General features: G+C 47.1%; 1 protein-coding gene across 1 annotated transcript in view; it reads left to right on the top strand.

Annotated features, from left to right (window-relative positions):
* The window catches only part of LOC117515315 (proline-rich protein 5-like), a 56,537-nt gene that overhangs the window by 17,063 nt on the left and 26,347 nt on the right, over positions 1-13,127 (top strand). Inside the window, exons 3-4 of the mRNA XM_034175810.1 lie at positions 1,273-1,330; positions 2,043-2,134. Of these exons, the coding sequence (XP_034031701.1) occupies positions 1,273-1,330; positions 2,043-2,134 (150 nt within the window). The remainder of the gene's footprint in view (positions 1-1,272; positions 1,331-2,042; positions 2,135-13,127) is intronic.

Below are 13,127 nucleotides of genomic sequence, written 5' to 3'. Positions count from 1 at the left end.
TCACTGTGACACTGACTCGCTCACAGTGACACTGACTCGCTCACTGTGACACTTACTCACTGTGACACTGACTCGCTCACAGTGACACTGACTCGCTCACTGTGACACTGACTCACTGTGACACTCGCTCACTGTGACACTCACTCACTGTGACACTGACTCACTCACTGTGACACTCACTCACTGTGACACTCACTCACTGTGACACTGACTCACTCACTGTGACACTCACTCGCTCACTGTGACACTGACTCGCTCACTGTGACACTTACTCACTGTGACACTGACTCGCTCACAGTGACACTGACTCGCTCACTGTGACACTGACTCACTGTGACACTCACTCGCTCACTGTGACACTCACTCACTGTGACACTGACTCGCTCACTGTGACACTGACTCACTCACTGTGACACTCACTCACTGTGACACTCACTCACTGTGACACTGTCTCACTCACTATGACACTCACTCACTCACTGTGACACTCACTCTCACTGTGACATAGTGGAAATCCCTAACCTTAACCCTCACTGTTAGACCCTGAGAGCTCTGTAAGAGTTCCTATGTGCCCAGACTGTTTAGTTTTTGAAAAAAGGGCAAATAAAAATCTTAAATAGTGCGTACACTTTACTGCAGGATGGTCCACTGGGGTCGGCAGTCTATATATGAAGATGTGGACCTGGATTCGATCCCCCACCACCACCACCACCACCCACACACACATATACCTGTCTGTGTTCCAGAATAAGACACTTAGTCTGCATTGTGTCAGTTTACCCAGCTGTAGATGGGTACCAGCCTTGGCTGGGGAAGTAACCTGCATTGAACCGGTGTCCCATGCAGGCGCAGTTCTACAGACTCTATTGTTTCCCACTGCAGTATTTGGGTATAAGTACTAACTCGGCTAATTAGTTATCAGTTGTGGGTCGCATGTGTTGTCTGTTTAACAGAAGTGAAAAGACAATGATTCACTGCAAATAGTGAGAATGTAAAGTGTGTGGTGCAATCTGATTGGTTGTACTGAGAAGACAGTTAGATGGTGCACATGTGGTCAGTGTGAGGTAAGAAATTAATGGTAACATGTTAAACATGGGGGGCATAGAGTTTGAACACCTGTGTCGAGCTCTTATTTGTTAATTTTTCTATTTGCAATCACAGACATTATTATCATTATTATCATTATTATTATTATCATTATTATTTTTATTATCATTATTCTGTTGATGGTGTGCATAGGCATTAATGTGTGCGGATCTTGCTGTCTTTCAGAACCAGCTGCTGAGACGAGGTCTGTCTGACATTCTGGATCAGATCCTTGTCCACTCTGGTGAGACTGGTTGGTTGGTTATTTTTGGTATTGGTCCTAAAACTGACAGCATTCAGTATTAATCAAAAAACAATTAAAGGACTGTAAAGTTTAAATGCAAATCCATTAGTTTGAACTCAGGATGTTTCTTCCCTGTCTGGTTTTAAGCCTTGTGGTGTTGCTTTGCCAAGCGTCAGTGAAACTTTGTAGATTGTTTCCATCTTGTGATTTCTCCACAATACGAGCCCTGTGTTGCGTCGCCTGATTTTCTCTGGCACTGACAAAGGGACCCGTCTCTGGAGCCTAAAAAGGGACGCACTCATTTAGTCCCAAAAGTCACGTGAGCGGATCCTGTTGTGTTTGTGATTCTGAAGAGCAGGCACACGGCACCTCGCATCTCTGCTCCTCTTAATACTGATTAATATTGATGAGTGTTAATATTGAAGCTTTATAAGTTTGATTTGGACATTTGACTTATAGACGCATTGACGACCAAAAATCCAAACCTGAAATGTCAGTTTTAGAAAATCATTATTGAAGTAATAACAGGGTTCTATGATCTCTGGGTGTCTTCCTGAAGTTCTTCAACGTTGTCTGTCTGTAGGACAAGCCAGCCTCATTCCCCCTCTGTCCTCCTTTTAACTCTTCACTTGCTCTCATTTACTCCTTTTTCTACCAGAGACATAAGACACATGAATATATCTCCATGGTAACCATCGGTTGTTTCCTCCAGGAGATGACCAGCTCATCATCCTCGCTGACATGTGGGAGCAGTTCTTCACAGAGATCCTTCCAACTCTGCAGGCCATCTTCTACCCTGTGCAGGTCAGACTGTGACAGGGCTGTGGAAGATCATGGGGGGGTTAGTCGTGTACTCTGTCTGTAGTCATGATCATCACCAAGTTATTTCTTTTTTACCACATTGTACGTTTTATAAATAAATAAATAATAGGGGTTGGCCAAAAAGTTTTGGGATGGTCAGAGAGATGAAGAAAGTAGACAGCAGTACAAGGAGATACGGCGTAAGGCGAAGAGAAGTGGCAAAAGCGAAGGAAAAGGCATAGCTGTACAAGAAGTTGAATAGTAAGGAAGGAGAAAAGGACTTGTACCGATTGGCCAGACAAAGGGACAGAGCTGGAAAGGATGTGCAGCAGGTTAGGGTTGGGGTGCAGATGGTAATGTGCTGACAAGTGAGGAGAGCATGTTGAGAAGGTGGAGGGGATATTTTAAGGAGCTAATGAATGAAGAAAATGAGAAAGAGAAAGGGCTGGATGATACGGTGACACTAAATCAGGAAGTACAAATCAAAATCAAATCAGTTTTATTTATATAGCGCCAAATCACAACAAACAGTTGCCCCAAGGCGCTTTATATTGTAAGGCAAGGCCATACAATAATTATGTAAAACCCCAACGGTCAAAACGACCCCCTGTGAGCAAGCACTTGGCTACAGTGGGAAGGAAAAACTCCCTTTTAACAGGAAGAAACCTCCAGCAGAACCAGGCTCAGGGAGGGGCAGTCTTCTGCTGGGACTGGTTGGGGCTGAGGGAGAGAACCAGGAAAAAGACATGCTGTGGAGGGGAGCAGAGATCAATCACTAATGATTAAATGCAGAGTGGTGCATACAGAGCAAAAAGAGAAAGAAACAGTGCATCATGGGAACCCCCCAGCAGTCTACGTCTATAGCAGCATAACTAAGGGATGGTTCAGGGTCACCTGATCCAGCCCTAACTATAAGCTTTAGCAAAAAGGAAAGTTTTTGGGAAAGATCTGAATTGGGAGCTGGTTCCACAGGAGAGGAGCCTGAAAACTGAAGGCTCTGCCTCCCATTCTACTCTTACAAACCCTAGGAACTACAAGTAAGCCTGCAGTCTGAGAGCGAAGCGCTCTATTGGGGTGATATGGTACTACGAGGTCCCTAAGATAAGATGGGACCTGATTATTCAAAACCTTATAAGTAAGAAGAAGAATTTTAAATTCTATTCTGGAATTAACAGAAAGCCAATGAAGAGAGGCCAATATGGGTGAGATATGCTCTCTCCTTCTAGTCCCCGTCAGTACTCTAGCTGCAGCATTTTGAATTAACTGAAGGCTTTTCAGGGAACTTTTAGGACAACCTGACAATAATGAATTACAATAGTCCAGCCTAGAGGAAATAAATGCATGAATTAGTTTTTCAGCATCACTCTAAGACAAGACCTTTCGAATTTTAGAGATATTGCGCAAATGCAAAAAAGCAGTCCTACATATTTGTTTAATATGCGCATTGAATGACATATCCTGATCAAAAATGACTCCAAGATTTCTCACAGTATTACTAGAGGTCAGGGTAATGCCATCCAGAGTAAGGATCTGGTTAGACACCATGTTTCTAAGATTTATGGGGCCAAGTACAGTAACTTCAGTTTTATCTGAATTTAAAAGCAGGAAATTAGAGGTCATCCATGTCTTTGTGTCTGAAAGACAATCCTGCAGTTTAAGTAATTGGTGTGTGTCCTCTGACTTCATGGATTGATAAAGCTGGGTATCATCTGCGTAACAATGAAAATTTAAGCAATGCTTTCTAATACTGCCTAAGGGAAGCATGTATAAAGTGAATAAAATTGGTCATAGCACAGAACCTTGTGGAACTCCATAATTAACCTTAGTCTGTGAAGAAGATTCCCCATTTACATGAACAAATTGTAATCTATTAGATAAATATGATTCAAACCACCGCAGCGCAGTGCCTTTAATACCTATGGCATGCTCTAATCTCTGTAATAAAATTTTATGGTCAACAGTATCAAAAGCAGCACTGAGGTCTAACAGGACAAGTACAGAGATGAGTCCACTGTCTGAGGCCATAAGAAGATCATTTGTAACCTTCACTAATGCTGTTTCTGTACTATGATGAATTCTAAAACCTGACTTAAACTCTTCAAATAGACCATTCCTCTGCAGATGATCAGTTAGCTGTTTTACAACTACCCTTTCAAGAATTTCTGAGAGAAAAGGAAGTTTGGAGATTGGCCTATAATTAGCTAAGATAGCTGGGTCAAGTGATGGCTTTTTAAGTAATGGTTTAATTACTGCCACCTCAAAAGCCTGTGGTACATAGCCAACTAACAAAGATAGATTGATCATATTTAAGATCGAAGCATTAACTAATGGTAGGGCTTCCTTCAATCAATCAATCAATCAATTTTTTGATATAGCGCCAAATCACAACAAACAGTTGCCCCAAGGCGCTTTATATTGTAAGGCAAGGCCATACAATAATTATGTAAAACCCCAACGGTCAAAACGACCCCCTGTGAGCAAGCACTTGGCTACAGTGGGAAGGAAAAACTCCCTTTTAACAGGAAGAAACCTCCAGCAGAACCAGGCTCAGGGAGGGGCAGTCTTCTGCTGGGACTGGTTGGGGCTGAGGGAGAGAACCAGGAAAAAGACATGCTGTGGAGGGGAGCAGAGATCGATCACTAATGATTAAATGCAGAGTGGTGCATACAGAGCAAAAAGAGAAAGAAACAGTGCATCATGGGAACCCCCCAGCAGTCTACGTCTATAGCAGCATAACTAAGGGATGGTTCAGGGTCACCTGATCCAGCCCTAACTATAAGCTTTAGCAAAAAGGAAAGTTTTAAGCCTAATCTTAAAAGTAGAGAGGGTGTCTGTCTCCCTGATCTGAATTGGGAGCTGGTTCCACAGGAGAGTAGCCTGAAAGCTGAAGGCTCTGCCTCCCATTCTACTCTTACAAACCCTAGGAACTACAAGTAAGCCTGCAGTCTGAGAGCGAAGCGCTCTATTGGGGTGATATGGTACTACGAGGTCCCTAAGATAAGATGGGACCTGATTATTCAAAACCTTATAAGTAAGAAGAAGAATTTTAAATTCTATTCTAGAATTAACAGGAAGCCAACGAAGAGAGGCCAATATGGGTGAGATATGCTCTCTCCTTCTAGTCCCCGTCAGTGCTCTAGCTGCAGCATTTTGAATTAACTGAAGGCTTTTTAGGGAACTTTTAGGACAACCTGATAATAATGAATTACAATAGTCCAGCCTAGAGGAAATAAATGCATGAATTAGTTTTTCAGCATCACTCTGAGACAAGACCTTTCTGATTTTAGAGATATTGCGTAAATGCAAAAAAGCAGTCCTACATATTTGTTTAATATGCGCTTTGAATGACATATCCTGATCAAAAATGACTCCAAGATTTCTCACAGTATTACTAGAGGTCAGGGTAATGCCATCCACAGTAAGGATCTGGTTAGACACCATGTTTCTAAGATTTGTGGGGCCAAGTACAATAACTTCAGTTTTATCTGAGTTTAAAAGCAGGAAATTAGAGGTCATCCATGTCTTTATGTCTGTAAGACAATCCTGCAGTTTAGCTAATTGGTGTGTGTCCTCTGGCTTCATGGATAGATAAAGCTGGGTATCATCTGCGTAACAATGAAAATTTAAGCAATACCGTCTAATAATACTGCCTAAGGGAAGCATGTATAAAGTGAATAAAATTGGTCCTAGCACAGAACCTTGTGGAACTCCATAATTAACTTTAGTCTGTGAAGAAGATTCCCCATTTACATGAACAAATTGTAATCTATTAGACAAATATGATTCAAACCACTGCAGCGCAGTGCCTTTAATACCTATGGCATGCTCTAATCTCTGTAATAAAATTTTATGGTCAACAGTATCAAAAGCAGCACTGAGGTCTAACAGAACAAGCACAGAGATGAGTCCACTGTCCGAGGCCATAAGAAGATCATTTGTAACCTTCACTAATGCTGTTTCTGTACTATGATGAATTCTAAAACCTGACTGAAACTCTTCAAATAGACCATTCCTCTGCAGATGATCAGTTAGCTGTTTTACAACTACCCTTTCAAGAATTTTTGAGAGAAAATGAAGGTTGGAGATTGGCCTATAATTAGCTAAGATAGCTGGGTCAAGTGATGGCTTTTTAAGTAATGGCAGCCTTGAGCAGCCTGGTAGGAATGGGGTCTAATAGACATGTTGATGGTTTGGAGGAAGTGACTAATGAAAATAACTCAGACAGAACAATCGGAGAGAAAGAGTCTAACCAAATACCAGCATTACTGAAAGCAGCCACAGATAACGATAGGTTTTTGGGATGGTTATGAGTAATTTTTTCTCTAATAGTTAAAATTTTATTAGCAAAGAAAGTCATGAAGTCATTACTAGTTAAAGTTAAAGGAATACGCGGCTCAATAGAGCTCTGACTCTTTGTCAGCCTGGCTACAGTGCTGAAAAGAAACCTGGGGTTGTTCTTATTTTCTTCAATTAGTGATGAGTAGTAAGATGTCCTAGCTTTACGGAGGGCTTTTTTGTAGAGCAACAGACTCTTTTTCCAGGCTAAGTGAAGATCTTCTAAATTAGTGAGATGCCATTTCCTCTCCAGCTTATGGGTTATCTGCTTTAAGCTGTGAGTTTGTGAGTTATACCACGGAGTCAGGCACTTCTGATTTAAGGCTCTCTTTTTCAGAGGAGCTACAGCATCCAAAGTTGTGCTTAATGAGGATGTAAAACTATTGACGAGATAATCTATCTCACTCACAGAGTTTAGGTAGCTATTCTGCACTGTGTTGGTATATGGCATTGGAGAACATAACAAAGAAGGAATCATATCCTTAAACCTAGTTACAGCGCTTTCAGAAAGACTTCTACTGTAATGAAACTTATTGTTGGGAAGTGTCGTGACACGGACCCACAACAGGGGGCGTTAATGAACGGCCAATTGAATAGCCAAAAAGTAACAATTTAATGTTGTGAAGCGCACAACGAAGTACAGACAATACAAATATTGCAGAATGTCAATTATACACCAGGTGACGTGTGGCAGGCTCGAAGATAGAAGACGTCTGGTGCGAGAAGAGCTGGATCCCACACAGCTTCCACCACCAACGGATCTGAAGAACACCGGAGCCGCCAAGCCCTGCGCCCCAGGTGGCCACTGTCTTCAGCAGTCAGACCCAGTACTGCTGGCAGAGAACAGAAACAGTTTTTGATGAGTGTGAGTTCGCACACTCAGTAATCCCACAGTCTGTGTTCAATTAGGAGGGAGAACCTCCACCTCCGATAACACACTCGGACAGCTCCTGAGACAACCACTTATCTGGGTGGGGTGGGAGGCAAAGCCGTCGCAGTCCACACCAAACGCCAACACAGCAGACAAGGACTCTGTCACAGGAAAACGGCTGCAAAAGAGATCAGACTTTTGTTCGGTTTTAGATTCAGCAGAGAAGTTACCTGTATGGTAGCTGATTTCTTGGCGGGGAGGTGGAGTTGCAGTCCGGCTTTTATGGAGGTTGACGTAGATGAGTGACAGCTGGTGGTGATGATGTGACAGCTGTCACTCCACTGGTTCCGGCGCCCTCTCGTGCTTGAAGCCCGCACTCCAAGCAGGGCACCATCTGGTGGTGGTGGGCCAGCAGTACCTCCTCTTCAGCGGCCCACACAACAGGACCACCCCCTCAACGGGCGCCTCCTGGCGCCCGACCAGGTTTGTCCGGGTGCCGGGCGTAGAAGTCGGCCAGGAGGGCCGGGTCCAGGATGAAGCTCCTTTTCACCCAGGAGCGTTCCTCGGGGCCATATCACTCCCAGTCCACCAGATACTGGAACCCCCGACCCTTGCGACGGACGTCCAGGAGCCGACGCACGGTCCATGCCGGCTCCCCGTCGATGATCCGGGCAGGAGGCGGTGCAGGTCCAGGGGTGCAGAGTGGTGAGGTGTGGTAAGACTTGATCCGTGACACGTGAAAGACAGGATGGATCCGCAGTGAAGCTACGGCTACCAGCTTCACTGCGGGCTGAGGACCTTGGTGATGGGAAACGGTCCGATATACCTGACCTTGAGTTTCTGAGAGTCTACCTGAAGTGGGATGTTCTTTGTTGACAACCACACCTCCAGGTATGCAGGGGCCAGGGAACGCCGGCGGTCTGCATGGGCTTGGTCCTCGTCCGGGCCTTCAACAGGGCAGAACGGGCGGTCCGCCACACCCGGCGGCACCTCCTGAGGTGGGCCTGGACCGAGGGCACACCGACCTCTCCCTCCACAAGTGGAAACAATGGGGGCTGGAACCCCAGACACACCTCAAACGGGGAGAGGCCGGTGGCTGACGACACTTGGTTGTTGTGGGCGTACTCGATCCAGGCCAGATTGGTGCTCCAGGCCGTCGGATGCGCAGCGGTAACACAACGGAGGGCCTGCTCCAGCTCCTGGTTGGCCCGCTCTGCCTGTCCGTTTGTCTGAGGGTGATACCCGGACGAGAGACTCACGGTGGCCCCCAGTTCCCTGCAGAAACTCCTCCAGACCTGAGAGGAGAACTGAGGGCCACGGTCTGAGATGATGTCCGCTGGTATCCCATGCAGACGCACGACGTGGTGGACCAGGAGGTCTGCTGTCTCCTGGGCCGTAGGGAGCTTCGGGAGGGCCACGAAGTGGGCCGCCTTGGAGAACCGGTCCACTATCGTGAGAATGGTGGTGTTGCCCTGGGACGGCGGGAGGCCCGTGACAAAGTCCAGGCCGATGTGGGACCAGGGGCGGTGAGGCACCAGTAGGGGATGGAGGAGTCCTGAGGTCCTCTTGTGGTCAGCCTTGCCCCTGGCACAGGTGGTACAGGCCTGGACGTAGTCCCGGACGTCGGCCTCCATAGACGCCCACTAGAAGCGCTGCTGGTCTACCGCCATTGTCCTGCGCACCCCGGGATGACAGGAGAGCTTGGAACCATGGCAGAAGTCCAAAACGGCAGCTCTGGCTTCCGGTGGGACGTACAGTTTGTTCTTCGGGCCGGTCCCCGGGTCCGGGTTCCGTGTCAGGGCCTCCCGGACGGTCTTCCCCACGTCCCAGGTGAGGGCGGCTACGACAGTGGACTCGGGGATGATGGTCTCTGTGGGGTCTGACAACTCGGCCTTGGCCTCCTCTTCATGCACCCGGGACAGGGCATCCGATCGTTGGTTCTTGGTCCCGGGGCGGTATGTAATCTGGAAGTCAAAGCGCCCGAAGAATAGTGACCAGCGGGCTTGCCTGGGGTTCAACCGCTTGGCGGTCCGGATGTACTCCAGGTTCCGATGGTCCATGAAAACCGTGAAGGGCACCGTCGCTCCCTCCAACAGGTGTCTCCACTCTTCAAGAGCCTCCTTCTCCGCCAGGAGTTCCCGATTGCCGATGTCATAATTCCTCTCAGCCGGGGTCAACCTGCGGGAAAAATAGGCACAAGGGTGGAGGACCTTATCGGACTCCCCGCTCTGGGACAACACGGCTCCTATCCCTGAGTCAGAGGCATCCACTTCCACTGTGAACTGGCGAGTAGGATCAGGCTGCACCAGAACTGGTGCAGACGAGAACCGGCGCTTCAACTCCCTAAACGCGGCCTCGCACCGATCCGACCAGGTGAAGGGGACCTTAGTGGAGGTCAGGGCTGTCAGGGGGCTAACTACCTGACTGTAGCCCTTAATGAACCTCCTGTAGAAGTTCGCAAAGCCGAGGAACTGTTGCAGCTTCCTACGGCTTGTTGGGTGGGGCCAATCTCTCAACTCCGCAACCTTGGCCAGATCAGGGGCGATGGAGTTGGAAGAGATGATGAACCCCAGGAAGGACAAAGAAGTGCGGTGGAACTCGCACTTCTTGCCCTTCACAAACAGCCGGTTCTCCAACAACCGCTGTAGGACCTGACGTACATGCTGGACATGAGTCTCAGGGTCCGGAGAAAAGATGAGTATGTCGTCTAGATATACGAAGACAAACCGATGCAGGAAGTCCCGCAAGACGTCATTAACCAATGCTTGGAACGTCGCGGGGGCGTTTGTGAGGCCGAACGGCATGACCAGGTACTCAAAGTGACCTAAGGGGGTGTTAAATGCCGTCTTCCACTCGTCTCCCTTCCGGATCAGAACCAGGTGGTACGCATTCCTAAGCTCGAGTTTAGTGAATATTTGGGCTCCATGCAGGGGCGTGAACACCGAATCCAACAGAGGTAAAGCGTATCGATTGCGAACCGTGATCTCGTTCAGCCCTCTGTAGTCAATGCATGGACGGAGTCCGCCGTCCTTCTTACCCACAAAAAAGAAACCCGCCCCCATCAGGGAGGTGGAGTTCCGGATCAACCCGGCAGCTAAGGAGTCCCGGATGTAGGTCTCCATTGATTCGCGTTCCGGACGTGAGAGGTTGTACAGCCTGCTGGATGGATACTCAGCGCCCGGGATCAAATCGATGGTGCAATCGTACGGTCGGTGCGGGGGAAGGGCGAGTGCCAGATCTTTGCTGAAGACGTCAGCAAGATCGTGGTACTCCTCCGGCACCGCCGTCAGATTGGGGGGACTTTGACCTCCTCTTTAGCTGTCTCACCAGGTGGAACCGAGGATCCTAAACACTCCCGGTGGCAGGTTTCGCTCCACTGCGTCACAACCCCAGACGGCCAGTCAATCCGGGGATTGTGTCTCAACACCCATGGAAAACCCAAAATCACTCGGGAGGTAGAAGGTGTTACATAAAACACAATCTCCTCCCTGTGATTCCCAGACACCACCAATGTCACGGGCTGTGTCTGGTGTGATTAACGGAAGAAGGGTGCCATCTAGTGCCCGTACCTTCAAAGGTGAAGGCAGAGCCACCAGAGGGAGCCCAGACTTTTGTTTGGTTTTAGATTCAGCAGAGAAGTTACCTGTATGGTAGCTGATTTCTCGGCGGGGAGGTGGAGTTGCAGTCCGGCTTTTATGGAGGTTGACGTAGATGAGTGACAGCTGGTGGTGATGATGTGACAGCTGTCACTCCACTGGTTCCGGCGCCCTCTCGTGCTTGAAGCCCGCACTCCAAGCAGGGCGCCATCTGGTGGTGGTGGGCCAGCAGTACCTCCTCTTCAGCAGCCCACACAACACTTATTCCCCACTGCTGGATAGTCCATTAAAGTAAATGTAAATGTTATTAAGAAATGATCAGACAGAAGGGGGGTTTCAGGGAATACTGTTAAGTCTTCAATTTCCATACCATAAGTCAGAACAAGATCTAAAGTATGGTTAAAGTGGTGGGTGGACTCATTTACATTTTGAGCGAAGCCAATTGAGTCTAATAATAGATTAAATGCAGTGTTGAGGCTGTCATTCTCAGCATCTATGTGGATGTTAAAATCGCCCACTATAATTATCTTATCTGAGCTAAGCACTAAGTCAGACAAAAGGTCTGAAATTTCACAGAGAAACTCACAGTAACGACCAGGTGGACGATAGATAATAACAAATAAAACTGGTTTTTGGGACTTCCAATTTGGATGGACAAGACTAAGAGTCAAGCTTTCAAATGAATTAAAGCTCTGTCTGGGTCTTTGATTAATTAATGAGCTGGAGTGGAAGATTGCTGCTAATCCTCCTCCTCGGCCCGTGCTACGAGCATTCTGACAGTTAGTGTGACTCGGACTCATTTATACTATCATATTCATCCTGCTGTAACCAGGTTTCTGTAAGACAGAATAAATCATTATGTTGATCAGTTATTATATCATTTACTAACAGGGACTTAGAAGAGAGATACCTAATGTTTTAGTCTGTGGTGCAGTTGGAGGTGCTATATTCTTTTTTCTTTTTGAATTTTTATGGTTAAATAGATTTTTACTGGTTGTTGGTGGTCTGGGAGCAGGCACCGTCTCTATGGGGATGGGGTATTGGGGGGATGGCAGGGGGAGAGAAGCTGCAGAGAGGTGTGTAAGACTACAACTCTGCTTCCTGGTCCCAACCCTGGATAGTCACGATTTGGAGGGTTTAATAAAATTGACCAGATTTCTAGAGATGAGAGCTGCTCCATCCAAAGTGGGATGGATGCCATCTCTCCCAACAAGACCAGGTTTTCCCCCAGAAGCTTTGCCAATTATCTGTGAAGCCCACCTCATTTTTTGGACACCACTCAGACAGCCAGCAATTCAAGGAGAACATGCGGCTAAACGTCACTCCCAGTCTGATTGGGGAGGGGCCCAGAGAAAACTACAGAGTCCGACATTGTTTTTGCAAAGTTACACACCGATTCAATATTAATTTTAGTGACATCTGATTGGCGTAACCGGGTGTCATTACTGCCGACGTGAATTACAATCTTACCAAATTTATGCTTAGCCAGCAGTTTCAAATTTCCTTCAATGTCGCCTGCTCTGGACCCCGGAAGACAATTGACTATGGTTGCTGGTGTCGCTAACTTCACATTTCTCAAAACAGAGTCACCAATAACCAGAGTTTGATCCTCGGCGGGTGTGTCGCCGAGTGGGGAAAAACGGTTAGAAATGTGAACGGGTTGGTGGTGTACAGGGTCTTCCGTTTAGACCTACGTTTCTTCCTCACAGTCACCCAGCCGGCCTGCTTTCCCGGCTGCTCGGGATCTGCTGTGGGACAGCTAACGGCGGCTAAGCTACCTTGGTCCGCACCAACTACAAGGGCCTGGCTAGCTGGAGGATTTTACAAGGTGCGGAGCCAAGTCTCCAATTCGCCCAGCCTGGCCTCCAAAGCTACGAACAAGCTACACTTATTACAAGTACCATTACTGCTAAAGGAGGCCGAGGAATAACTAAACATTTCACACCCAGAGCAGAAAAGTGCGGGAGAGACAGGAGAAGCTGCCATGCTAAACCGGCTAAGAGCTAGTAGCTGCGCTAAGCTAGCGGATTCCTAAAAACACACAAAGTGAAGAATGTGTAAATAATTTAGAGGTGATTCAGCAGAGAGAGTGCTTTAGTTAAGGCACGTAAAGATTACACTGTGAAACAAATCGTTATCTAGTTATCTAGATCAATCTAACTACGCAGATTAAACAGCTAACAGATACAGCAAA

Source organism: Thalassophryne amazonica, chromosome 8 (assembly GCF_902500255.1).
Source record: "Thalassophryne amazonica chromosome 8, fThaAma1.1, whole genome shotgun sequence".
Taxonomy (NCBI): domain Eukaryota; kingdom Metazoa; phylum Chordata; class Actinopteri; order Batrachoidiformes; family Batrachoididae; genus Thalassophryne; species Thalassophryne amazonica.
This window is presented reverse-complemented; position numbering and strand designations above follow the sequence as displayed.